Source organism: Nymphaea colorata, chromosome 2 (assembly GCF_008831285.2).
Source record: "Nymphaea colorata isolate Beijing-Zhang1983 chromosome 2, ASM883128v2, whole genome shotgun sequence".
Lineage (NCBI taxonomy): Eukaryota > Viridiplantae > Streptophyta > Magnoliopsida > Nymphaeales > Nymphaeaceae > Nymphaea > Nymphaea colorata.
In genome coordinates, this window is record NC_045139.1 from 15,496,965 (window position 1) to 15,520,825 (window position 23,861).

The following is a 23,861-nucleotide window of genomic DNA, read 5'->3' on the forward strand; positions in this document are numbered from 1 at the left end:
GTTGAGATTCATGTTTCCCCTCAATTCAATTCTTATTTTTCTATAATGTAAAATGATGGATACACAAATGTTTAGTCGACAAGTGCTCGGCTCCTGGCCTTAGATTCAGAAGCACTCCTGTTGGAGATAGTAAAAGTGCATTCATTCCAAATCTCTTACCATCTCTACTGGTAAGAAAAAAGTTTCTTCAAACAGATCTGCATCGCTTGCAATCCTACTCTCAATGACGGCCAGCAAATCCAAGTCCTCTAGCATTATCGTGATAAAAATTAATAGCGTCCCAATAAATCTCAATAGCTCCCTTTAGAAGAGAAATTAGAACTGATTATTCTTTTATTGATGATTTGTGGGGAAAAAGTCCAAACCCTTTCAACGTCAGCCAAATTTCCCGTCCAAAAATGTTCCGGAAGCAGGTCCCGGGACTCGGCCGAAAGGGGAAAACCTTAAGCCAGTCCTTATTCCTTACCAAAAATTTGCTCCTCTAGCCGTCGGGCCGTCGTTTGTCTAGGGCTTTCCCGGACTACCCATTTCAATTTTCATTTCGACCGATCGCTGACGGAGTTCCACCACAGCAGGAGGGAAACAATGTCTCTGTGAATGATCTGGCCTCAAATATGGCGAACAACGCCACCAAAGAACCCAGCACCGCTCCGCAGCCGGACAAGTGGTACGACCTAACTCTAGGCTCTTCCTTCACCGAGGCGGCCTCCTCCTCCAAGTTCTGCACGCTCAGATGTAAGGTTCTTGATCCGCCAAAGGTTCAATTGTTGATGTTTGATTATATTTGCTTAGGGGTTTTGTAAGATGCCCACCTTTTATGTTGCTTGTCTTTCTGATTCCCCTTTGCCACCGGTAAAGATGAATTCAAGCCGGCATCGATCGATAAGAGTCAGCCGGGAAGCCTGATCAAGACGAAGGACAACAAGGTGACCGTCGAGTTCCAGAACAACCAGCCGGGAAAGCCCAAGGTGATCTTTGAGGGCACCAGCGAGGCGAAGGACAACGAGGCCGTCCTCTTGTTTGACGGCAACTCTTTCCGCCTCGAACGCCTGCATCGCGCTGTCAAGCGCCTTCGTCATCTCCGCCTGCCTGGGGAGTCATCTTCTGCCGCTGCCGCTGCCGCCGCTTCTGCAGCCTCTGCCAGCGACCCTCTTCTGCGAAGTCCTCCTCATGCGAAACCATCAGCAGCGAAACCGCTTTCAGTGCCACCGTCTTCTGTGACTAAGACTGCCCTACACTCGGTGGTTCCTGTAAGTGAAATCGATGCTCTATTATAATGTATGGCAAGACTGACATTTACTCTCTCTGATTAGTCTATTTCAATTAGAATTGTTCTGTTATAATGTATAGAAACTCGTAGTGAATCTCGTTGATTATTCAACATTGAAGTGTAAATGAATGGAAAAGGGTATGACATGGAGGATCAGAAGGTGGTGGATTGAAGAGACGTTAAGAAAAGGAAAAGCGATTATGTTTCTTTGCTGTCTGATGCCACGTTCCCACACTTTGGTTCACATCGTAGTCTTCTTCATTTTTTGTTATTACGCGAAGAGATCAGCACCCATGTGCAGATAAACGTGATGGTGAGATTAGGATGCTCCTATAAGAACGCTATTCACCACATTTAGTTGAAAATAGCTTGGTGCATATAGTTTTCAGTCCTTTCCTGATTCGCTCAGACCGAGATTAGAGAACCGGTATTTACCTTAACAGCATAAAGAACCATGTTTCCTATAGTTTTCCATTCCAATAACAGTATACCACCTGATTTTGCTTAGGAGTTTAGGGATTTGATTTGCTGAGTTGTTTGTTACCGAGTATTCTTTGTTTCATATCATGCAAATATTACTCGAACTTGTCTCTTATATTTTGGTCCATTTCTTTTTAACATGTTATCGATGTCTGTCCATTTTCATGTGTGTGTGTCTTTTTTTCTCTCTGCATCCAATGAGGATAAGGCCGTTCTTCCTTTCAGCAGACCTTTCTCATTTTTCAATTCCTTAATGGTTGCTTCACTAGCTCTGTGCTGTTTTTCTCTTACTTTTGGTATCGTCTTTGGATATGAATTATGCGATTATATTTATGTTTCCTTTTATTTCTTTTCTGTGGCAGGTTGAAGTGGAGCGAATTGATATTGGCGAGTTTGGCAGCTCAGGTACTTGATAGCTTATAGTAATAAATGATGGTGCTTGTAGCTTCAATTTTCTCTGAAAATACTCTCTGTGAATCTTTTTGTTTTTTGCTCGTGTCCATCCTTTTTTCCATTGCATAAATAGGTTTCTCCTTTTCTAGGTCTTTCTTTTTTCTCTCTTTTATGTTTGTGGCTTGCATAGTGATTTTGCTTTCATATTTGGTCTCGGCAGATGCTAGCTTTTGCTGGATTTTATGATATGATTCGAATGTGAAAAGATGGTGTTGGTCATTTATATTTAATTTGTCTTGACTAATTAGTGCAGGTTTTCTAATATCTGACACACTCCATGAAATTTAAGATTTGCATATCAACTCTGCTATTTAATATGCCTAAGCACCGTATTAAGTGAAACAAGCTTTATTCATCGAAAAAAGTGAAACAGGCTTTAGAGGATCAAACCCATTTGCCTGAACAGTTATACTTCTCAAGTGCCAAGTTGTACTTTCTGTGATGCTTCCCAATATCAAATGGCATAAACTACAGATGATGGCTCCAATAAGGGAGATGACCTGTCTGGGTTTTAGCTGATTAATCATAGGCTAGCAGTTGTGTCGAATTTAGTTGGTGTCCCATTAGTTTATGAATATAGGGGAAGATAATTGAATTACTTTTTCCAAGCTTTGTGAATGTGTAATTCATCCTACGATAGAGTAGGTGGACAAAGGATTATTGCTTCAAGATCAGATGCTTGGAAAGATCATGTGAAAAGCACACTGACATGTTATGAACAAGTGAGCAAGAGAATTTGGAGAAGAGATGAAATCAACTGAAGATTGCTCTACCCAGATGATAAGCTCATCTTAGATAGCAGAGAAGATCAATCCTTTATCCGAAACCTGTTCCGTGTCATTGAAACTTATGATCAACAAGATCAGTATAAATCCATTTCAGTGGATGATACTATTTAACCCCTATTTCTGACCTTTTATAATGGAAATCATTCCAAAAAATGTGTCCAACATCCTTTTGTTGTGGTGGCATAGTTTATGAGGAAAGATGTGGGTTGTGATAAGCATTATAACAGAAGAGAGAGAAAAATAGGTGGAAATTTAAAATGAGGATTTAGTGGAAGTCAAGCAAAAAAGAATAGCTGTATGGTGCTAATAAAATCTCAGAACTTGAAAGTCACCTACCTTTTGCAAATGAATCATTGAGAACAAGGAGAGCTGCCCATAATTTTTAATGGAATTTCTTGAATAAGATGCAGCAAATTTGCAAGTTCACTTTTATTACTTTACTTGGGTGTGTGGATCATTATTGCTCTCACTAAATGCTTAGAGTGTGCAATGGCTTTTTGGGACTTTAATTTTTTTTTTTTCTTATTTGCTCCAATATGTGTTGAAGAAATGACCTTGGAATATGAAAGAGAGAAAAAAAGTGGAAATCTCATTTTAAGTCTTTTGGTCGTTCAGTTTCTTCATGTTTTCCTACTTTTGAGTACAGCTAGATGGAAATCATTATATGCTCTTTGCTCTGGCTAATCTGTCTCTGCCCCATGATGTTTAAATGATTTAGGTGCCAAACCTGCTGATAAGAATTCGGTTGATTATTCAAATGCAGTGCCAATCTTGCCAACTTCATCTCCAATAGGGAAGAGTGATGAGTCTGAAAAGATTGATGTGCTTATGGATGACGATGAAGCAGAGGCTGGACTTGGAGAGGCTCCAAAGATGAATTTGAACATGAGGAATATTGAGAATGACTCTGAGGATGAGATTGCTGATGTGGATATTACAGATGAGGAAGCTGACAAGGGACCAAATGCTGCAGAAGCTTTACGTGCTCAAGTTAATGCACAGGCGCGCAATGGACAGACATCCAGCTCAAGTGGTAGCAGTGGCAGTGGGAGCAGTGGAAGCGGCAGCGGCAGTGCGAGTGGGAGTGGGAGTGGCAGCAGCAGTGATAGCGAAGCCAGTGATGATGACTCGGTGAACTCAGTATAAAATGTCAGATGCGTTCACTGAGATCCTGTGCAGCACTCAGATTTGCAATGCTTTGGTTGGTAGAACAGCTACACCTACAGGAACCGGTTGACTTACTAGAAATCACATTTTTTCAGCCAGTGGTTTGTTGATGACTCGCACCATTAGCATCAACACTGAAGGGCAACCTTTGTGGGGAGTGCAGTTGCATGGTGAATACAGAAGGAAGGTGAAGGATGCAAATTTAAATTCTGTTTTGCCCTGTGTATCCTGTTCTTTTGCATTTGAGTGGTGGCTTTGAGCTTGGTGGCAATGCCTACAATCTGTTCAAGTCAGATATAATTTTAAATAAATATCTCATTGACAATGCCTACAATGTCGTTGGATTGGTTTAAAAGTTGGGGTTCGGGTGATAATCTAAAAAGCAGATTTGGATTAAGAATTTGGATTCTGGATTCAGACATGGTATATATTTTTCTTCATGAATTCGAATATGAATGAATCCGAATATATAGATATCTGAATAAGAGGATGTATGGTAAGGTATGCATCCGATGCGAATTGAATCCCTTAACATTGACATCCCTACTTGCCACCCAAAATTGTTAGTAAAGGATCTTAAAGCCTTCTAGCCTGTCTAAGATTCCCATGCTATTTCCAATCAATTGTTTGTTGCAAGCATTTTCTTGGGCATATACAATTGATTATACAGAAACAGAAACGCAAGCAGGAGAATGGCAGAACAAACAAAAAACGCACTGGGAAAAGAAGGGAAGTTGCTAGTGAATAACTGCTCTCGTGAATGGATGGAAAGAGATCTTCTCATTGGGGCTGAAGTAAGTGGAGTCAACCATTTTCCAGTCGAGATGGTACGCGGATCATATAATATGCCAAACTATCTTTAGAAAGAAATGTAAACATCCGTTTTTAAGTTCTTGAATCTACCGCTTACATAGCAAACTGATGGATGGATTCAAGGTGAGGATGCCTAAATCTCTCAGGCACTGAACCACACAAATGTGGTACAGGATTGAGAGTTTGAAGCGCCTGCTCCTCCCAATGTTTTGGCAATTTCGCTCAATGTAGACCTGACCCAGCTATTGGAAGTGTTCAAAATGCCATGAGAAAGAGGTGGAATTCAAACCTACCTCAACCAAGGACCCTCGATGTCCTAACCTTATGTGGAATGTCATTCTTAAAGGTCCTCCACATAGCAATAGGATCTGGACCAACCTAAATCTATGGAGTTGATCTCACAATGGCAAAAAAAAATTGCAAAACATTAATGCCTAAAAGGAATCAACGACACCCTTCTTTCAGTATAAGCTTTCTGTACACTTGCATGATCAGACTAGGAGCTTCATTCATCTGGCCAAGCTGCTCATGCGTTTAGGTCGCCTAGGACGAGCTTAACTGATACTGAAGGCAAACTTCGTGAAGTAATGCACACGCCTCGTTCCTGCTATAGAAGCATATGGGGGAAAAGGATGTAAAACCATTTTAAGTTTGCAAAAGGTGAAACCCAGAAGTGAACCAGAGCACGCCAGAAGGTAAATTGAAGTTCCTGCAACAGAACATCAGATAAGGCTTATGTATTGGTCAAAGGCGGAATTAAGTGACTCGGTCTACAGGGGTCCAGATCACAATTGTTTCACAATGATACACAAAAACCAGGATTTTGATATCTTCAAATTGGCCAGGGCCAGAATGCAACCCAAGAGCTTCCTGAGAAATCAGTTACCGGAGCAGTCACAGATCATCTCATGGATATGCTTTGAAGACCTAAAAGAAAACCTAATTTTCAGCTTTCAGTAACACCCCCACCATCTGTGTATTGCTTGAGAACCACCTTTCTGTAGTCTGCATACAGCAAATAGAACGTTCAGGATGGTAATTATCACGTAATGTATCAAAGAACTGAGGCTAAGATAGCTATGTCCACCTTCTTGGTTATTCCACAAAGTAGCAGCATAGCTGTTGAGAGGGCTCTCGTTGTTGGGCTCTGAAAATTGAAGAACAGAAATCAATAAATGCAGAAAGAAGTGAAGCATAAGCAGGTGAGTCTAATGGAAAAGACAAACCTCCCAGCAGGCTCTGAATGGACAGAAGAACGGTTCTGCAGTCATATGCAGAAGACCACTTGTCCTATGGATAGAAAGCCATCAAATTTATAAGCTATACAGTGAGAAGGTACAATTTCTTTCTTAGCTTAATAAAAGAACAATGTTTACATATACCTGTAGTATATCAAGGCATATATTGCCGTATTGATCAACATTTGGATGAAAACACATAGTCTCAAATTTAACTTGTGGCGGCTTAAAGGGATAGTCCATAGGAAACCGAAGAGAAAGCTTGTAGGACAAGCCATCATAGGCAGTTCCCTTGCTTCCATTTATGGTTCCAATCCAGGAGAAGATGTTTTCACCATCAGGGAATGCTGATATTCCAGGATCTCCGCTCATCTGGTGATTTAAATGATTATATCCTTAAATGAAGAATAAATCTAAAAAGGATAATCATACAAGACAGACAGACACACAGACACAGAGAGAAAGAGAGAGAGAGGGAGAGAGAATCAGCAATATAAACAGCAACTTCCATTAATTGAATAAAACAAGAAGCAGAAGAAACTTCAAAGATCTTCAACTTAACAGAGCATATATCATTTCACAAAGGACAAATCGTGTTGCTATACTAAGGAAAAAGATAAAGGAAAGTAAGATAAAGAGGACACTATAGGTGGACGAGACAACATAAGATGAACAGCAGGATCGTTTGCAATTTTATTTCCTGTCTTTCACAAAAATTAGTAATTATATCTTATCTTAAATATTACAAAAGGCAGAAGTGAAGGCAGTTTTGGTCAAAACCAGCTTCCTGATTAACAAAATCCGAAATAACATGTCCATGATACAAGCTCAATGTTATCTGTACATTTGGTATAGAATTTAACATTGTAAACAATTCATTTACGATTTTGATAATGGTTCCTGCTAAGTACTCTCTCTCTCTCTCTCTCTCACACACACACACACAAGCACACAGACTCACACACACATCTATAATACAAATGCCTCATTCTCATCTGTACATTTGTTAAGAACTTGAAGATTGAAAATAATTTATTTAAAAAAAAATTAACAGTAGTTTTTCATAGGTATTCTCACTCTCACTCTCTCTCTCTCTTCCTCCCTGGATTGTGTAATAATCTAATGAGATTTTTCTGAAGTATGAAATAAGCTAATAATTGGCCTTTATGGACTTATCAGCAAATTAAATATTTTATTATTATCTAATACTGGAAATTCAATGAGACATGGATTGTAAAAATGTAAACAGGAGAGATAATGAGACCATAAACCTAAAAAATTCAAAAAATAATTAACAGAAGTTTTTCCTTCTCGCTCTTTTGTGTGTGTGTGTGTGTGTGTGTGCATATATATGTGTGTGTGTGTGTGTGTGTGTGTGTGTGTGTGTGTGTGTGTGTAGCCTGGCCATATAGATGGGCCCTTAAATGATCTAATGTCTAACAAGGTATTTCACTGTGTGTGAGGACCTATGGACTGAGAGACAAGTCTCTGAAAAGCTCCTTTGAAGAGTGCAGTAGGCACCTCTAAGGGTAGGAGAACCTTTGTTAAAGAAGTTATGTTGTAAATTCAAGTCAATTGAGAACAATTCATGCCAGAGGATGATGAATGCATTCTTTCTGTATAAGGAGAGAAACCACCACGGTTTTGCTGAGAGGCGCTCTCAGTTTTGGTTGTTACTCAATTTGAATTTAGAAACTCTCAAGCAACACTTCCTTGCTCACCACAAAAGCTGCCAACAACTTTAGCCTTGAATCAAGAGAAACACCACGTCCGTCTAAGGTATTGAAACTTTCACCCCTTGAAGGCCTTAAACTGAAGTATCTAGCCAAGTATAAGGAGCCCAAAACGCATGTTTCTCCATGCTTACTTTTCAGTTTTTTGTTGAAAGGCAAAAACCCAAGTGTCCAGCAGTCAGTTCTAATTCTTTGTTTATCAAACTCAAGATGGAATGCCATCTACAGATATGATCCACTATTCTAGTAATTCGAATACATTGAACTTAAAAAGCAAACAAAAAGTTTGCTATGGAATCTGCCTAATTCGTATCCAATACTGAGACTAAACACTTAAAAAATACCTTCAAGAGAATTAATCAATCTGTCAACCCATGTAGGCTCTAGTTGAAAACATCACTGAGCCCAATGAATTTAAGTATTCTATCATCACAGATGTTGGAATAGAAATTAGGGTCAGCAGTTTCTGATCATGGTTATTTTCTTCCAAGCATCTCTGAATACAATGCTAGATTGCTAGGATGGCTTGGGATACATAGAGAAACAGATACATAGTGGGCTGTATAAAACTGGAAATGAAAATTTTATTCCATAAACACTTGCCAAAAAGCTGGCTTTATCATAAGGAAAAGCTGGTTACTAAAGCTTCAACTTCCAGATTGCAGGTTCCATAAACACTTGGCAGAAAGCCAGTTTTATCATACCAGAAAGCCGGTTATTAAAAATTCAATTTCCAGTTTGCAGGAAGTAATTTGGATCGACTGGCAGAAGTAATTTGATCAACTGGCAGCCTGGCAGGTCTACCAAATCTTGTCATCATAAACTGACTATGCAAAAGCAACAACCCATGAACTCCAAACACTCACAAAATGCTCAAACACATAAATTGTCTCCTCTGTTAATCCATTGATCTCTTCAGTGTCCTGCGGTTAGGGTAGGGTCTCACTCCTCAGGTGGTTGATGTCATGTTCACTCTCTGCTATGTACAGCCTTTAACTTCAGTTTTTCAATAAATCGCACTTAGCCAAGGGATCTATCAGAGACTTTATTTAATTAAATACTTGAACACATTTTATCTTCATTGACAAACAAAGATTCATTTGGCCGACCATAAGTTTGCAAAGTTTGATATCATGGAATTGAGCTTCAAAACGAACGGTCGTAGAACCAATGATCAGGACAGTGCAATCAGCATGAGAAAACCCAGTGAACATGTTCTTGATGAAGTCACGATAGCCAACAGCACCAATGACAGTGCAGTAATACTATGTGTATGTGGTTTCAGTCTTCCAGAGTGCAATATCGATTATAATACCACGTTCTTCTTCAGCCTCAAGCTTGTCAACCCTTTGAAGTAATCTATCAAGTATTCGGCATGTCTTGACCCCTTGGCCATAACCATATAACTCGATAGTTATTTCACAAGATTGTCATTTAAGCTCCTCACAATCCTGTTGACAAATGTTTAAACTTTAAAGGTAGCCATCAAGTACTTGATCTTAACAAGGCGGTTAATTCTTATTGTGTCATAGACATCTTCAATCTGCTTGAGGATAGCTTTAACGTCCTTGATCATGAGGTTCAACCCCATGGTGACTACTATCAAGACCATTCTCACGAGTCAAATTTCAAAATAAGACCCCACTACAAAGTCACAAGCACTGCCCCTCTTTCCTGCAAAAAGTAGCATTTCCCTATTTGCATAAATAGAGTCTTTCTCTTTGTATGATTTAACTGCTCCTGGTGTACCCACTTTCATCAACCCAAACATTTGTTAAAACTTATTCCATCAATTAGCAGCATGCTTCCTTCTATATTCGAGGGCTTGCAATAATTATCCTCATGACCAGGAGTATATTAATGTACCCAGGTCCTCCAATTGTGGTGAATTTTCTGATAATTGAGATCGACCCACTACCTTCTGAGAAAGATTGACCAAACACTAGGTTCTAAGGAAAACATAACGACCTGAAGTCTGTATCAAGATTATGTTTGTAGCCATTAAAAGAAAACTCAAAATTCTTCCAACACCAAATCAGAGTGAATTACAAAAACAATCGCAAAATGAAGAGACTTTGATTCTCCCCTAAAATGTGATTTATCGCAATGTGGAATTAACATGTTACTGTAGTTTTGCTTTCTTTGTCCCAGAACATTTCCGTGAAAGCAGCTTCCCATGTACATATTCCACTTCCAGTTACTGACGCGCAATAAACCGTCTCATACATAGCCATTTTTGTGCGTATGATACAAAAATATATCGAATGCCACTATGCGCCAATTTCAGAAAACTATCCAAACATGTTATCGAAATGAACACCAACAACAAATATGTTTGGTCGAGCTTTCTTCCCGCATGGTCCAATCAGATTTCTTGCACATAAGCAGGCGGAGTTCACCATGGAATTCCGAAAGGAAATATACAGAACAATAAAGGAAGAAGGACTATCATATAAATCAAACCCGTAGCTCAAAAAGCCGACAACGAACAGCAACAACAACAGAAAGAACGACAAGAAAGACGCCGATCGTACCATCAAAGCCATCAATTCCTTCTGCAATCTGATGAACAGAAACGAAAAAAAAGAAGAGGATACAGGGTAGCAATTAAAGCAACAGCAATGAGAACGAGACAATAAAACACAAGGAATTAAATCAATAATAAAAGAGAAGGACCTCTGGGAAACGGAGCTGCTATCGACGAGGTTCGGTGAGGGCTTAAGCTGCTTGGAGGACGCGGGAGCAGCCGTAACCGAATTGTCCGGAACATTTCTGACCTCCATGAAAGAGCCGACGGGAGGGATATCGGGCAACAAAGGACCTAACCCTAAATTCGATCCCTACCCTTCAGCTTACCCCAACGGAGCGACGCACAAGGCCGTAAAATGGCCGGAGCTCTCCGCAACCTCTCCGTCAGGAAATTCGCCGCCCCGGGATAGGCGGCAAACGGGTGCCGTATTCGCCGGAGATCCCAGTCTGAATTTTCAAAATCCTGGCTCCGCGATCGCGGTTGAAGTAGGCTTTGGTTCCAAACGTCAGACTTAAGAAGTGACCTTCGTTTCCCTTTTGCTTCTCCTCCTTCCTCCGGCCCTCCCTGAACCGAGGCGTCCAGATTTTCACCGTTTATTTTTTCAGTAAATAAAATATGCGCAGACGCAACGGTTGGTGAGACAGGGAAGGAAGGGGAGGGACGCCAAGGGGATTCGATTCGAGGGTTGGTGCTTGACTCCGGTGGGTCAAGGGTGTCGATGGTTGGTGCTTTGACTCGGAGTGGGTCAAAGGGCGTCCTAACAACTGTTCTGCTTCTCACGCTCCAGCCAGTTTCGAACTGGCTCCAGTTGTGCTGGGACCCATGCCTAAAGTTGGTCGCATAACTGGCTCAGCATGGTGAAAGAGAGTCGGGTTGGCGCACTAACTCGGGCTAGTCGGCTCGTTTGGGTGACATGCACATACATTTATTATGAATTGTTTGGCAATAAAAATCGTATGTTACTTTGTATCTATCTCCAAAATTAACGCATATTTATAAAACACTTTTCAAAATGTTTTAAAAATCTACCTTAATTTTAGAATATATATATGTATATAGTAATTGTGATCAGGTGTTTAATAGTAAGAAGATTCTAAAGTACATTTTTAATAGTCCATTATACGCAACACCATACGTTTGTTGCAAAAAAAGCACGATATGATCATAGATATTGTTTCTGTGTTTAAATAATAAATACAATTAAAGTCAATTTCCTAGAACAACACCATAACATTTTTAGGTATATTCTACACAATATATCATGAGAGTTGTTTGAAAAAGGGAATGGCGGCACTTACTTATATGAATATGTCACTTAGTTGCATGAATATGTCTCGATTTACGAAATAGTTTGATACTGTTTTCACCATCAAATGTCTGCTGGGCCTACTTTGGCAATGAAAACAATGACAAATTACTTCATAAACTTGCTAGAAACATATTTATCAAACACTATGAAATCTACTCCAATATTTAATATGTTATCGAATGACCCTTTGAAAACACAAACTTTTAAAATCATATTTAAGAATGTGATTTGGTTGATTATGTTACGTGCCTGTCTTATTAAACATATAAGACAAGTCATCGCGCACCAAACACTTGTTCGGACGTTGCACTTTTTGATTTCTTGCAGTCATCTGTTGAATTATTTATTGCCAGCAAGGTTTTTGTTTGAACTTGAAAAAGCACAAAATCAATATCATATTACATGGCTGCCTAATCTTAGCTTGCTTGTCGGTAAGAAAAACTTAAATTATTTACTTTATGTGCAGTTGGGCAGGAAAACTTTACATGGCTTCTTTATTTATTTTTTTGGGTTTAATGTTTACTTAGAGGAGTTATACCTTTATGTGATGCCCCTAAGGTTCTGGCTTGCTTCAGAGACTCGGCGACATACAATTTTATCTCATATAATATCGAACTTTTTCTCACTCATGAATGTTATTGTCTCATTATACATGGTCAATACGCAACCTTTAATGCATTGATGGGTATGGTGCACCTAATTGAGTGAGCGGTAAGTTACTCATTCAAATCTCAGTATGTCCATTTATTCGAAAAGTCAATGCCTGCGAAGACTGGGAGTAGAGAATTTGCTTGAAGGTTTTACTTTTCATATTAAGTCGCAAAGATGGTTTTCTCAAAATAATTAAACAAAAAAAAAACTTAATATTTACCAACTAAGTAGCGAGTCAAACATATGTACGTAGAATCAACAAAGATTAAAGAGTTGGACTTAAGAGAGGGGCAGAGTGAGAGAAAAAAAATGCCAATAAACATTAGTTATATAATTTTAAGTTTTTAAGCAACACATATATGTAAATTGAAATTGCCATGAAGTTTCAGTAAAAAAAAATAAACACTTTTTTTTATGCCTGTGTGGGCAATTCTCCACACCTGCCACCCCACTTGCTTAAACTTAAACATCTTTAAGTTGAAAAAAAAAAGTGGAATATTCAATAATAACTCCAAACGTGTTTATTCACTTATTGTCATAAGCCGTTAGCGGTTGGCAATAAACCGTTAGCGGTCGGCTTATCAACGTTGTTAGCAATCGACTCACTGATCAAATTAATGTCAACGGTAGCTGCTCAAAAATACAATTAATAAACGAACCGATTAATGCAGCCACTAATGAAATCTCAGGGAAGAGAGTGGCAGTAGTACGGAACAAATAATTTTATATTGAACCGGTTTTCTTGGCAGGCATTGTATATGTTAATTATCACGTTAATAATATTTATACACTCTAGTGATTTTAGAATGATTCAATGTTAAACTTTTAGGAGTTTGTATAAGGTTTTGGGTAACTATAGCAATATGTTAATAAAAAGAGCTAAGACTATATAATTTCTTTATATATTTCAAAATAACAAACTACCATAAATACAAGTGGGTTTATAATGTAGATGTTTATAAATGTAAACAATCTCACGTTTTCTCCGTTTCTTGATATGCAAGATTGGTATGAAAAGATTACGAAATTTATTAAATGAATGAGATATAAAGTCCTAAAATATTTAATTTTAATTGTCCATTTTCTATTATTCCTTTTTCATATAGATTTTTACCATGTACTAGATAGCTCTAAAGGCGTTTGCTTTTCCAACATTTAATGCTAATCTGACTGTAATCCAAATCAGACATGATGTTCCAAAAAGCATCATCGAATCAGATCCGCGATCTATCGGTCGGACCAAGATGGCATCTAAGATCCAATCTGTTCCATTGGCACCATTTGGAAGCAATATGATGGATCTTTTTTTTTTTTTTTTTTTTTTTTTTTTTTAATCCAGTACAACATCTTGGACCCGATACTACCAATAAATTTTCTTAATAAGATGAAGGTGCATTACCTTAAAGTTTGAGTTTGGATCCAGATTTCCAACCCGACCCGTTTAAATCTGGCGGTGCGTGAAGTTGAAGCTAATCTAAATCTTACTCAGCGCACGTGTGCAATCGGCAAACTCGTGTAGGTAATCTGCACCGTAGAGATTCGCGCAATCTGACGGTCGAGAATGAAACCCTAATGGAAGCGGGGTATTCATGGGGTTTTAATAGCGGGGAGGAGGGATCCTGGGACCTCCCTCTCTCCCCCTCTCTGCCCGCTTCTACCTCGGCAGTTCGTCTCTGCATTCGTCGCAGGGTCGGGTGATCTCTGCAGCCAAAGGGTATAGCTCCTTCTCTCTTGCTCTCTTTTTCTCTCTCTATTATGTTGTTGTTTCTGAAGACGTGGATCTCATATCTGTATTGATTCATCGTGTCTTTTCCTCTGACCTTGTTTCCGCCATCTTAATTCCTGAAATATATTGTTCCCTGAAGCGTTTTGTGAAGGATGTCGCTGGTTTGTTTTTATTAGACAGCTTGACATGGCGCTTGTGATCTTCTAGATTATCGGATCTAGTATCGCCTTTTGTTTGCGGTGTTTTTGGTGGTTGATTTTTGTTACTTCGACCTGCCAACGTGTTGTAGGGTTTGATTCCTAGGGATGGCTTCTTTGGCTTGTTTTTTTGTACGGACATCGAGCATCTTGTTAGTATGCATATGGTTTTTGGTGTTTTTTCCAATTTGAGCTGCCGGACAGAAGCCTGGATGAAGAAAAGCTTCATCAGTTGTTGTTAGTTTTTTCCGTTCATGGCTGGGATTGAGTTTTGGGAGTTGGGACCTCAATGGGAAGGTCCCCTTGACTCAAGGCATTTAGTGCTTGGCTACATGCAGTTGTTTTTATTAGTGTCTCATCTGTTCATATGTTTATGTCAATGTCAACAATTTGCGTGTCAAAGTATTTTTTGCCCTTTTGATAATCTATCTGCAAGTTTATGTTCCATTCTTCTTGTGTGCATACTTTATAGTTGCTTCATTAGTCTCGTCTGTAGGAACTTCACAGTCTCTGCATCGTTTTAGATGTTGGTTCCTTCAATTCACATGATATATTTGAATTTTAAAATCTGGTTGTTTCTAAACCCCTATTTTCTGGTAACCTTTGTTTCAATGGGAAAATTATGAGATATTCATACTTTTGCAAAACGCCGGTTCCGCACGCCTTCTTGAGGAAAGATGCAGAGACCCATCGATCTTTAACTATTGTTATGATTTTTTAGAATTACTTTGTGATTATTTGTTAAGTAAAATAATTGTACGAATCTGAATTCTTCCCCATTCAGAAGGCAACGAAATGTGAATATGAACGCTTTACCTTTTTTAATTTTAATAAGGAATAAGTGGAAGGAATTCTATGTCTAACGTATGAAAGTTGAGGGACCAGGTGTGACACAGGCTTCTCAATTGTATGATTTTTTGGTAGATCCATAACTTTTTTCTGATAGATGTGTGCTGGTGTGCTCCTTTTTCTGTTTTGTAGTAACAAAGTGCACTTTCATTCTTTCCTTTCTCCATCTGAAATTTTGGGTATTAGTTTTATTGAATGCGTTTTTAAATTGCGAATCAAGTTTTTGAGAAGCCGCTTGATTATAAATCCATGTTTGATTCTTGCAAGAAGCTGAATTTGCTCTTTCTATTTCCTCTTTCCGATCTTAGGTACTGCTTGTTGTTCATATGACCTGACACTGGAACAGTTTTGTGCATTTGTTTGTTACTTTTTTGGAATATATATTTGACAATGTGAAACGGGAATTTAAGAGACCCTTGGGGGCAACTGTGCAAGGAATCGTTTTATTTGCCAAAGTTACATGAATAGGCTATTTAGTAATTCTTCAATTTTTCATGGTGCTGTGGTAGCAGGACTAGTTGATATTGCAATTTATCTCCATGCCGGATGGTTTGCTGCTAATTTGGATTGGCAGAGAATCTGTGGCTCTTCTTTGATCTGTGTTAACGGGCTTTGTCATTGATGGGAACAAAACGTTGCCTTGTGTTTTATGTGTAGTTAATCTTTTACACATGCAATTAACATGCTATCGCGACTTACACAGGTCCTACATCAGTAAATCATGGGTAAGGAGAAGGTTCACATTAACATCGTGGTCATTGGCCATGTCGACTCTGGCAAGTCCACGACCACTGGCCATCTTATCTACAAGCTTGGAGGTATTGACAAGCGTGTCATTGAGCGATTTGAGAAGGAAGCTGCTGAAATGAACAAGAGGTCATTCAAGTACGCTTGGGTGCTTGACAAGCTCAAGGCTGAACGTGAACGTGGTATTACAATCGATATTGCACTCTGGAAGTTTGAGACCACAAAGTATTACTGCACTGTCATTGATGCTCCTGGCCATCGTGACTTCATCAAGAACATGATCACTGGAACTTCTCAGGCTGATTGTGCTGTCCTGATCATTGATTCCACAACTGGTGGTTTCGAGGCTGGTATCTCTAAGGATGGGCAGACCCGTGAACATGCCCTGCTTGCGTTCACCCTTGGTGTTAAGCAGATGATTTGCTGTTGTAACAAGGTAGATGAGTCTTTTTTTGTTACTTTTAGATTTTAAATAATCAGTGATTCTTTAATATTAGTTCCTTGATGATTTTACCTTTCATGTACAGATGGACGCCACAACCCCCAAGTACTCAAAGGCTAGATACGATGAAATTGTTAAGGAGGTGTCCTCTTACCTAAAGAAGGTTGGGTACAACCCTGACAAGATCCCATTTGTCCCCATTTCTGGCTTTGAGGGTGACAATATGATCGAGCGATCCACCAACCTGGACTGGTACAAGGGTCCAACCCTCCTCGAGGCCCTTGATCTTATCAACGAGCCCAAGAGACCATCGGACAAGCCCCTCCGTCTTCCCCTCCAGGACGTGTACAAGATTGGTGGAATCGGTACAGTCCCTGTCGGCCGTGTTGAGACTGGAGTTCTCAAGCCAGGCATGGTTGTCACTTTTGGCCCTACTGGTCTTACTACTGAAGTCAAGTCCGTTGAGATGCACCATGAGGCTCTTCAGGAGGCTCTCCCCGGTGACAACGTCGGGTTCAACGTGAAGAATGTTGCTGTCAAGGATCTCAAGCGTGGGTTTGTTGCTTCCAACTCAAAGGACGATCCTGCCAAGGAAGCTGCCAACTTCACTTCTCAAGTCATTATCATGAACCACCCTGGGCAGATTGGAAACGGTTACGCCCCCGTGCTCGATTGTCACACCTCTCACATTGCTGTCAAGTTTGCCGAGATCCTGACCAAGATCGACAGGCGTTCCGGCAAAGAGCTCGAGAAGGAGCCCAAGTTCTTGAAGAACGGAGATGCGGGGTTTGTGAAGATGATTCCGACCAAGCCCATGGTTGTGGAGACCTTCTCCGAATATCCACCATTGGGGCGTTTTGCCGTGCGTGACATGAGGCAGACTGTGGCTGTTGGTGTGATCAAGAGTGTAGAGAAGAAGGATCCTAGTGGTGCAAAGGTCACCAAGTCAGCTGCCAAGAAGAAATGAGTATCTCAGAGGGTAGAAGATGGCTGTTCTTGTTATCCTGCTGTTTTTTGTCGTTTGATAGTGTCGGGTGAGTGTGTAGGCGGTGATGTTTTCGGCAGCTCTGTGTTGATTAAGTTATTGTTCCTTTTCGGACGCAGCAGAATTGGGTGCTTGATAGGCGGTGGCGTTTGTCTTTCCTGTTCCGTTTTATTCATGTTATACTCCGCTCGTCGTTGGAGAACCTTGCTTTACTTTTACAGTTTTGCAATTTAAGTTGTTAGTTGAGTTGCTAGCTTCTTCTCGAGTCTCCATTATTGTAAGAGACTTATCCTGTGATAGTTAAACAGTTTTTGAAATGTGTCGAGATCATATTTGCTTGCTATATGTTGGTTGTTTCTCCCTCAAAGTGCATTTCTCAGATAGCCTTTATATTGCGCGGAATTGGGTGCAATTGCCATGTTGAATTCTCATTGGTACATCTCCTTTGGATTCGGAAGCTTTCAGGAAAAGAGGAACTGGAGATCCACTAGTCCACAAGGACGTTTGCATTTGAAGGTTGAAGCCAAACCTCCGCAGGTCGGACCTCAATCCGGAGGCATTTTCCGATCAATCAGGATTTGGTGGGCAGCTTGACCCATCTATGATGGGACTCATCTTGCTGGATACGACTGGTCGGGAAGGTCATCGTGACGGCGAGGCGGTTTGCTTGTGCAGCCAACAGCCAACTTGGTCCTCGTCCCTTGAGAGATGCATCTCCACCTCAAATCTTTTCCACATTTGGATCCCCATGTCTGGTCTTTGACCATAACATTTTTTTTTTCAAAGCAAATCTTATTGTACTTTACACGTCTGATCATATGGCTATTCTATCTTTTGCTGGTGATTTATCAAAACTGCTTTTGTTATTTTTAATGGAAATTTCACTTTTCATGGAAAATTGATAAATAAAATCGTAAAGTGAAAATTCTGTTAATATAAGAAAAAAACAACTTTTTTCAACACTATTTTCCACATTAAATCTCTTTTCACTATTTTAATTAACTGTCCTTTTCTCCAATTAACAAGTACTTCCAGCTTTTATCGGTATGCAAAATGCGGTCTAGAAAAACTAAGTTACCATCATTTTATATTTTCGATTAGATTTAGCATTATTAAATAGAATCTGGTAAGCCATTTGGAGTGAATTGTGTTCCTTTAGAGGTCGTTTAAGAGCAAAGACAGTCTTATTAATTTGCTTAAAAAATTTAAGCATATTCATTGGACACTAGAACTATTGTTTCAAGAACTAACTTTTAAGACCAATGTTCCTTCAATTTGCCTTCATATTTGACAAATATATGAAACAAATACATACTGTTGACAGTACATGAAAAAAAAAAAAACATAAAACGGGCCCATGGATAGTTTGTCAAAACAATAAGAGACTCGTACTTGAAATCTACAAACGCATGAGTCTAACTTTCATTTTTAGTTGCCAAAAACTGGTCTTCTGAATGGCAATATTCTTGTTTCATATGCCCTAAGCTCTTCTACCTGCCGTTAGCATACGGTCTCTAAACAAGAAAAACTATTGGATATGAAAAGGAAAATTATGTTTTCACTCAACAATTATTATTCAGCAGGTTCATTTTGTTGGAAGAAAGAGTATTTAATCCTACCCACTCAACTTCTCATCCAAAGTATAAGGCATACTTTCAATGCTTAGAAGTGCTATCTTTGCCTTGCTTCCACTTAAACGTATACTTCGGAACATTTTGCTACGAAACTTGTATATGTACATAATCGATGCTAATTTAACGAGAGTAAGTTATTTTGGTAGTTCTTTTGTGATAATTTCTAATATGGGACCCATATTTTCATTTAATGGGATTGTAGAGGGATATAATAAACTAAAAATTAAATTGGATACCAATAGCTTAATAATGTGGACCCGATATACGAAATGCAATTCTCTGACCAGATTTGGAGAACCGACCCGGTCAATCAGATCCTGGTCCGGTCGGCTTTTGCCCCAACCATCATTTGCATAACTGACTCGGATCGGATATGTGATCTGAAAAATGCTCAAAGACCATACCCGACCCGCTTCCCAGCCTTTTAGGGTTTTGATATCGTTTCTTTTATACGCGGATCGATCGCCTGCGAGTAGTCGGAGCGGAAGTGAGCCTCCTCTCTTTTCCGGAGATCTTCGCCGTAGGCGTCCCTGCACAAGTGATCGAGCTCCTCCCAATCTCCCTCTGAGGCTGCTTGACAATGGCTGACACGAAGGCGGTAACTATCCGTACGAGAAAGTTCATGACGAACAGGCTTCTCGCCCGGAAGCAATTCGTAAGCTCCTCCCCCTTCTTTTCTTGTTCTTCTTCCGGTTTCGTTTCTTTATATCGTGGTCTCCTTGTTTTTTTGTAACCCCTCCTTTTAGGTGATCGACGTCCTGCATCCCGGCAGAGCCAATGTTTCCAAGGTATGTCACGTTTTATTTTTGACGGGTGAATTTGAGTTTCAATGGCTTTTCCTCGTGGTGACTGTGCGTATTAAAGTATTCGTGCTTTCCTTCTTTTTTGAAGGTCGAATTGAAGGAGAAATTGGGCAAGATGTACGACGTTCGTGACCCGAACACCATCTTCGTCTTCAAGTTCCGAACACACTTCGGAGGCGGAAAGTCGACGGGCTTCGGTTTGATCTACGATACCGTCGAGAACGCGAAGAAGTACGAGCCGAAGTATAGGCTTATAAGGGTATGTTTTTTCAATATCTTTTGTTCTCTTGGATGGATCGACCTTCAGTTACTGCTGCCTCATTCTCCCTTTTTGCTTCTTCTTCTTGTGCTACTTACTTCTAGTTGCTTCGTGTACTCTATGATGCAATTGATGATTAGATTAAGAGAGGGGCTTATCATGCTTATTGGTTTTGGCTTTCCCTTGCCAAGCTCCTATGATTTCCTTCTATCAGATTGTAGTGGGCAAGTATCCCAATCAATATATGCAGAGCTAAAGGAAAATGGTGGATGCTAGAGTACGAGTCTAATGAGTTTCATATTGCTCTTTCCCTTGATATATCCGTCCACCAGGCTGGGGAAAGATCAGACTAATCTTATCTGAAACTTGTCCTGCTTATGAGAACGACTTTTTCACACTTGCTTCTGAATAGATGTGTGGGGCAAATGCCATTCTCTGTAGTCGGGCAGAATTTTAGAAAAATTTCGGCCTTCTTGCGAGAACGCGATTGCATGAATTTCATTGGAAAATAATAAATAGCCAAGGTCAGGGGGTGGCTCCGTCTCTTTATCCATTGGGCGTTTAAGAAAAGCATTTGTAATTTTTGGCCTTGGAGCTTTGGATTATCTAGCTAGTTGATCTGTAATGGAACATGTGGCAAGTTATTTTTAGACGCTTAAGAAATACAACAGACTAGATTATGCCATGCGTGTATATGATTTTCATCTTTCCATCATGGGGTAAAGCTACTGTCGTGAGCAGCATATGCAGCTATTACGGGGACAATGTTTTAGATATTGCCTAGGGGACTCCTTCTTGACCACTGAGTTTTATTTAGCTTGTGGAGGTAACGTCCTTTATCATTTAGTGTTTTCTTCCTTGCAAGTTGTCAGTTGATGATATCTCTAATTTTTTATGATTATCCTTGAAGTGATGATATCGCTGCAACTGATCATTCAGGCCCTAGTTCCTAGTTCCTCTTAAAATTCTAACCAAAGGATGATAGGCTGTTGAAAGACATGATATTGTATGTCAACATCATTTATGTATCATGCGCAGCTGGCCATTGCCAGATTGTTTTAAAGTGTGCATTCTGTTTGTTTCCTCTTCATGTTATTGGGTTTTACTATTTGTTTTTGTTTATTATTATGCATTAGATGCATTTGCCTGTCATTGCTGCAGAATTCTAGACATTTCAGCTGGTAGTATAATGCCTTTCTCCTATTATTGATGCTGTCACTTGTTGATAAATGTTTCTTGCAGTTCTTTTTAACATGAAATATTAGCTGTTTTTTTCCTTTTCCAAAATTTCTGAAAGGCAGATATCATATCAACTTCCTTAATTTTGTTCTGGATCGATGATAAAATGACAACTCCTAGTTGTTATGATGAATATATGATTGGAAACGAGTGAAAGAAGTGACGTGTTGCTTCCTTGTGTAAAATATTCATGTGAAAGTTAATCATATGGTTTATTGTATTGCGTAATATGGTCAATTGAATATCTATTCATGAATTCACCGAAATTATAAAACCAGTTGCTGCTATGTTTTTTCGTCAACCAATACCATGTGGTTGCTGTTGAGTACTAATAGAAGTTCATCCTTTGTTGCTAGTGGGTCTTATATTTTATGTTAAATGGAAAATTTTGTTTTAAGTTTTCATTTGCTCGTTTCTGTTCTTTCTCCTTGTTCCCTCAAAATTTTCTATTACCTTTGACTGTTACACCGGTGTAATCGTAATTCTTTGAGATTCGCTCTTTTCAATTTCAAGAGTAAATGTTTAGCGTGCATGTTTGGTACCTGCCTTTTATGTTTACCTATTTTATCCTTTATTTTTTATTTTTCTATAATTTGTGGTCTCTGTTGATTTCATCCATGTTTTCATTCTTATGTGATTGGATGTTTTTGTGATTCTTGCTCTGCAGCTTCACAAAATAAATCTATGTCACATGGGTGCCCGTACGATACGGGTACTGGGACACCTCAATTTTCAAAAATTTGGACACGCCGACAGGGCGAATTTAATATTCTCAAAAATGATAAAATGAAAAAAAAATTAAATTAATAGTTCACTCTTACAATCTTGTAAGAAAGTTTGTTTTATCACAAAAGTGCTGAGTATTTGAAATGATTGTTCATGGAAATAATTGGATGCATGACAAAAAATGATAAAATGAAAAAAAAACATTAAATTAATAACTTTTATTTTTTGGCGTGTCCCAGCAGTGTCCCGTGTCCAGATCCGCGTGTCGACATGGGTACGTGGGCAGTTTAGCCGTGTCTGTGTGTCATAGAAATAAATAGTTTTTGTCAAGAGTTGTGAGACTTTAGCCTGTTCTTCTGGGTTGAGTTGTGATCTTCCCCGAATGTATGTGGACTTTAGCCTGTTCTTCAGGGACCAATGAAGAAGTGATTCTGTGTCTTTCTGGTTCCTTGCTGCATGTTCATTTGTGATAATTTTGATTTGGCGTCTTCAGCTTGATTCATTTTGTGTGGCTCAACAGACATGTTGTGTCATAATGTATTTTTTTTTCATGTCACTTGGGAAAGGAAAATTCTGCTGTACTCTTACAACTTACAAGTTGCATCTTGGTGGCTATAGCGCTGTAGGAAGTGTTAATGTTTGTTCAAATAGTCTTTTCTTTTCTGAGCATTGCGTTTTGAAGGTGCACTTTTATTAATATCTACTGCCTATAATAATGTCTTATTTGCTTGAGTGTGATGCTGATGAGAAAAGGTTGTTTGGAGTCTTTAGACTGAGCTAGCATATTTCTGTTTTTCTGAAGCATTCTTTGCTGATTAAACTCATCTCGTTCTGTAGAATGGGCTGGCTACAAAGGTGGAGAAATCTAGGAAGCAAATGAAGGAAAGGAAAAACAGATCCAAGAAAGTCCGTGGTGTCAAGAAGGTACAAAATGATCAATATTTTTGGCTTTCCAATTACCTTTCTTACAGTTATTCTCACATCCTAATGTTGTGTATTCTTTAGACGAAGGCTGGAGATGCAGCTAAAGCCGGAAAGAAGAAGTGAGGAAGCGGTTCTAAGGATTTCTTGGAGTTCACTTTGTATTTTGTTCATTTTCGTCTTTTGATGCTATGTCATGATTTTAGATACGGCTTGCAAACATTTTTATGGTAGATCCTAGGGCCCTAAATTTTGTTTCTGTTTCAAGATTTCGGTACATTAAATTAAAAGGATCCTTTTCTTGTTTCCTGGCAGTTTGTGAAACTTGTCTTGGTTGTGGATTCTTGCAGAAATGTTTTTGTTTTGTGAGCTTTTCATTAATTTTTGGACAAAGAAACCACTGGTGATGGTGAGTGGTGACCAGGCTGCTTTGGTTTTACCTTGTTGAAATCCCAGGAACCTCTAACCAAGGGAGCACTACTGAGTGTAGCCTTTGAAAGGGGATGTTGGTGTTTGAACTTATGACTTTCCATCTATAGATGTGAACTTTCTACAGACCTCTTCCAGGGTGATTTTCAGGAACAAGGGCAGTGTTTTTGTTTCAAAGAACACGGGTCAGTTATGTACATCTGTGATCGTTTTGATTGTCGGATTTAAGGACAAAGTTTAAATATAAATTAAGCCATATTTTTTCAACACAAGAAGATTGTCTCTTGGACTAAGCGTGTTCCAAGAATGCGTTTGAAGAGCACAATCATTTTATATATTTTTTGTCACCCGCATGCATAAAACTTGTTGACAGAATAGGTTGAAAAATGATCGGAGGTTCTAAATTTTGCCTCTTTGAGAGTTAAAGATGAACATTTGAAGTAGCAAGCCGCTAAATGGGCCTGATAGATAA

At 39.2% G+C, this 23,861-nt stretch overlaps 4 protein-coding genes across 6 annotated transcripts; 3 read left to right on the forward strand and 1 right to left on the reverse strand.

Moving 5' to 3' along the window:
* Positions 1-97: 97 nt before the first annotated feature.
* LOC116247809 (uncharacterized) lies at positions 98-4,492 on the forward strand. 2 transcript variants are annotated; one of them, XM_031620142.2, is made up of 4 exons: positions 98-735; positions 859-1,250; positions 2,113-2,155; positions 3,710-4,492. In XM_031620142.2, exons 1-4 carry the CDS (start codon positions 615-617, stop codon positions 4,135-4,137), a joined length of 984 nt encoding a protein of 327 aa, XP_031476002.1. In that variant the 5' UTR covers positions 98-614; the 3' UTR covers positions 4,138-4,492. The 2 variants fall into 2 exon arrangements, with proteins under 2 accessions (XP_031476002.1, XP_031476003.1); XM_031620143.2 differs by having other exon boundaries at positions 100-735; positions 3,755-4,492.
* Positions 4,493-5,693: 1,201 nt separating this feature from the next.
* LOC116247812 (uncharacterized) lies at positions 5,694-11,063 on the reverse strand. Of its 2 annotated transcripts, XM_031620145.2 has the most exons (6): positions 10,619-11,061; positions 10,477-10,504; positions 6,354-6,581; positions 6,198-6,261; positions 6,059-6,118; positions 5,694-5,976 (listed from the first exon to the last, which is right to left on the reverse strand). In XM_031620145.2, the coding sequence occupies exons 1-6, from the start codon at positions 10,723-10,725 to the stop codon at positions 5,918-5,920; spliced, it is 546 nt and encodes a 181-aa protein (XP_031476005.1). In that variant the 5' UTR covers positions 10,726-11,061; the 3' UTR covers positions 5,694-5,917. The 2 variants fall into 2 exon arrangements, with proteins under 2 accessions (XP_031476005.1, XP_031476006.1); XM_031620146.2 differs by lacking the exon at positions 10,477-10,504 and having other exon boundaries at positions 10,619-11,063.
* A 2,957-nt stretch (positions 11,064-14,020) lies between these two features.
* Positions 14,021-17,721, forward strand: LOC116247311 (elongation factor 1-alpha). The gene is made up of 3 exons (XM_031619417.2): positions 14,021-14,146; positions 15,908-16,387; positions 16,479-17,721. The coding sequence occupies exons 2-3, from the start codon at positions 15,926-15,928 to the stop codon at positions 17,358-17,360; spliced, it is 1,344 nt and encodes a 447-aa protein (XP_031475277.1). The 5' UTR covers positions 14,021-14,146; positions 15,908-15,925; the 3' UTR covers positions 17,361-17,721.
* Positions 17,722-19,462: 1,741 nt separating this feature from the next.
* Positions 19,463-23,268, forward strand: LOC116246789 (40S ribosomal protein S24-1). The gene is made up of 5 exons (XM_031618652.2): positions 19,463-19,667; positions 19,759-19,800; positions 19,904-20,074; positions 22,877-22,963; positions 23,045-23,268. Exons 1-5 carry the CDS (start codon positions 19,593-19,595, stop codon positions 23,084-23,086), a joined length of 417 nt encoding a protein of 138 aa, XP_031474512.1. The 5' UTR covers positions 19,463-19,592; the 3' UTR covers positions 23,087-23,268.
* The last annotated feature ends 593 nt before the right edge of the window (positions 23,269-23,861 follow it).

Excerpts from the sequence above, each read along its gene's own strand:
- LOC116247311 (XM_031619417.2), top strand. The coding sequence starts at position 15,926 with ATGGGTAAGGAGAAGGTTCACATTAACATCGTGGTCATTGGCCATGTC. Across the intron at positions 16,388-16,478 it reads TGATTTGCTGTTGTAACAAG|ATGGACGCCACAACCCCCAA; the intron begins GTAGATGAGTCT and ends TTTCATGTACAG.
- LOC116247812 (XM_031620145.2), bottom strand. The coding sequence starts at position 10,725 with ATGGAGGTCAGAAATGTTCCGGACAATTCGGTTACGGCTGCTCCCGCG. Across the intron at positions 10,505-10,618 it reads AGCAGCTCCGTTTCCCAGAG|ATTGCAGAAGGAATTGATGG; the intron begins GTCCTTCTCTTT and ends TCTGTTCATCAG. Across the intron at positions 5,977-6,058 it reads TTTGTGGAATAACCAAGAAG|ACTACAGAAAGGTGGTTCTC; the intron begins GTGGACATAGCT and ends TGCTGTATGCAG.
- LOC116247809 (XM_031620142.2), top strand. The coding sequence starts at position 615 with ATGGCGAACAACGCCACCAAAGAACCCAGCACCGCTCCGCAGCCGGAC. Across the intron at positions 736-858 it reads CAAGTTCTGCACGCTCAGAT|ATGAATTCAAGCCGGCATCG; the intron begins GTAAGGTTCTTG and ends CCACCGGTAAAG. Across the intron at positions 1,251-2,112 it reads CCCTACACTCGGTGGTTCCT|GTTGAAGTGGAGCGAATTGA; the intron begins GTAAGTGAAATC and ends TTTCTGTGGCAG.
- LOC116246789 (XM_031618652.2), top strand. The coding sequence starts at position 19,593 with ATGGCTGACACGAAGGCGGTAACTATCCGTACGAGAAAGTTCATGACG. Across the intron at positions 19,668-19,758 it reads TTCTCGCCCGGAAGCAATTC|GTGATCGACGTCCTGCATCC; the intron begins GTAAGCTCCTCC and ends CCCTCCTTTTAG. Across the intron at positions 20,075-22,876 it reads CGAAGTATAGGCTTATAAGG|AATGGGCTGGCTACAAAGGT; the intron begins GTATGTTTTTTC and ends CTCGTTCTGTAG.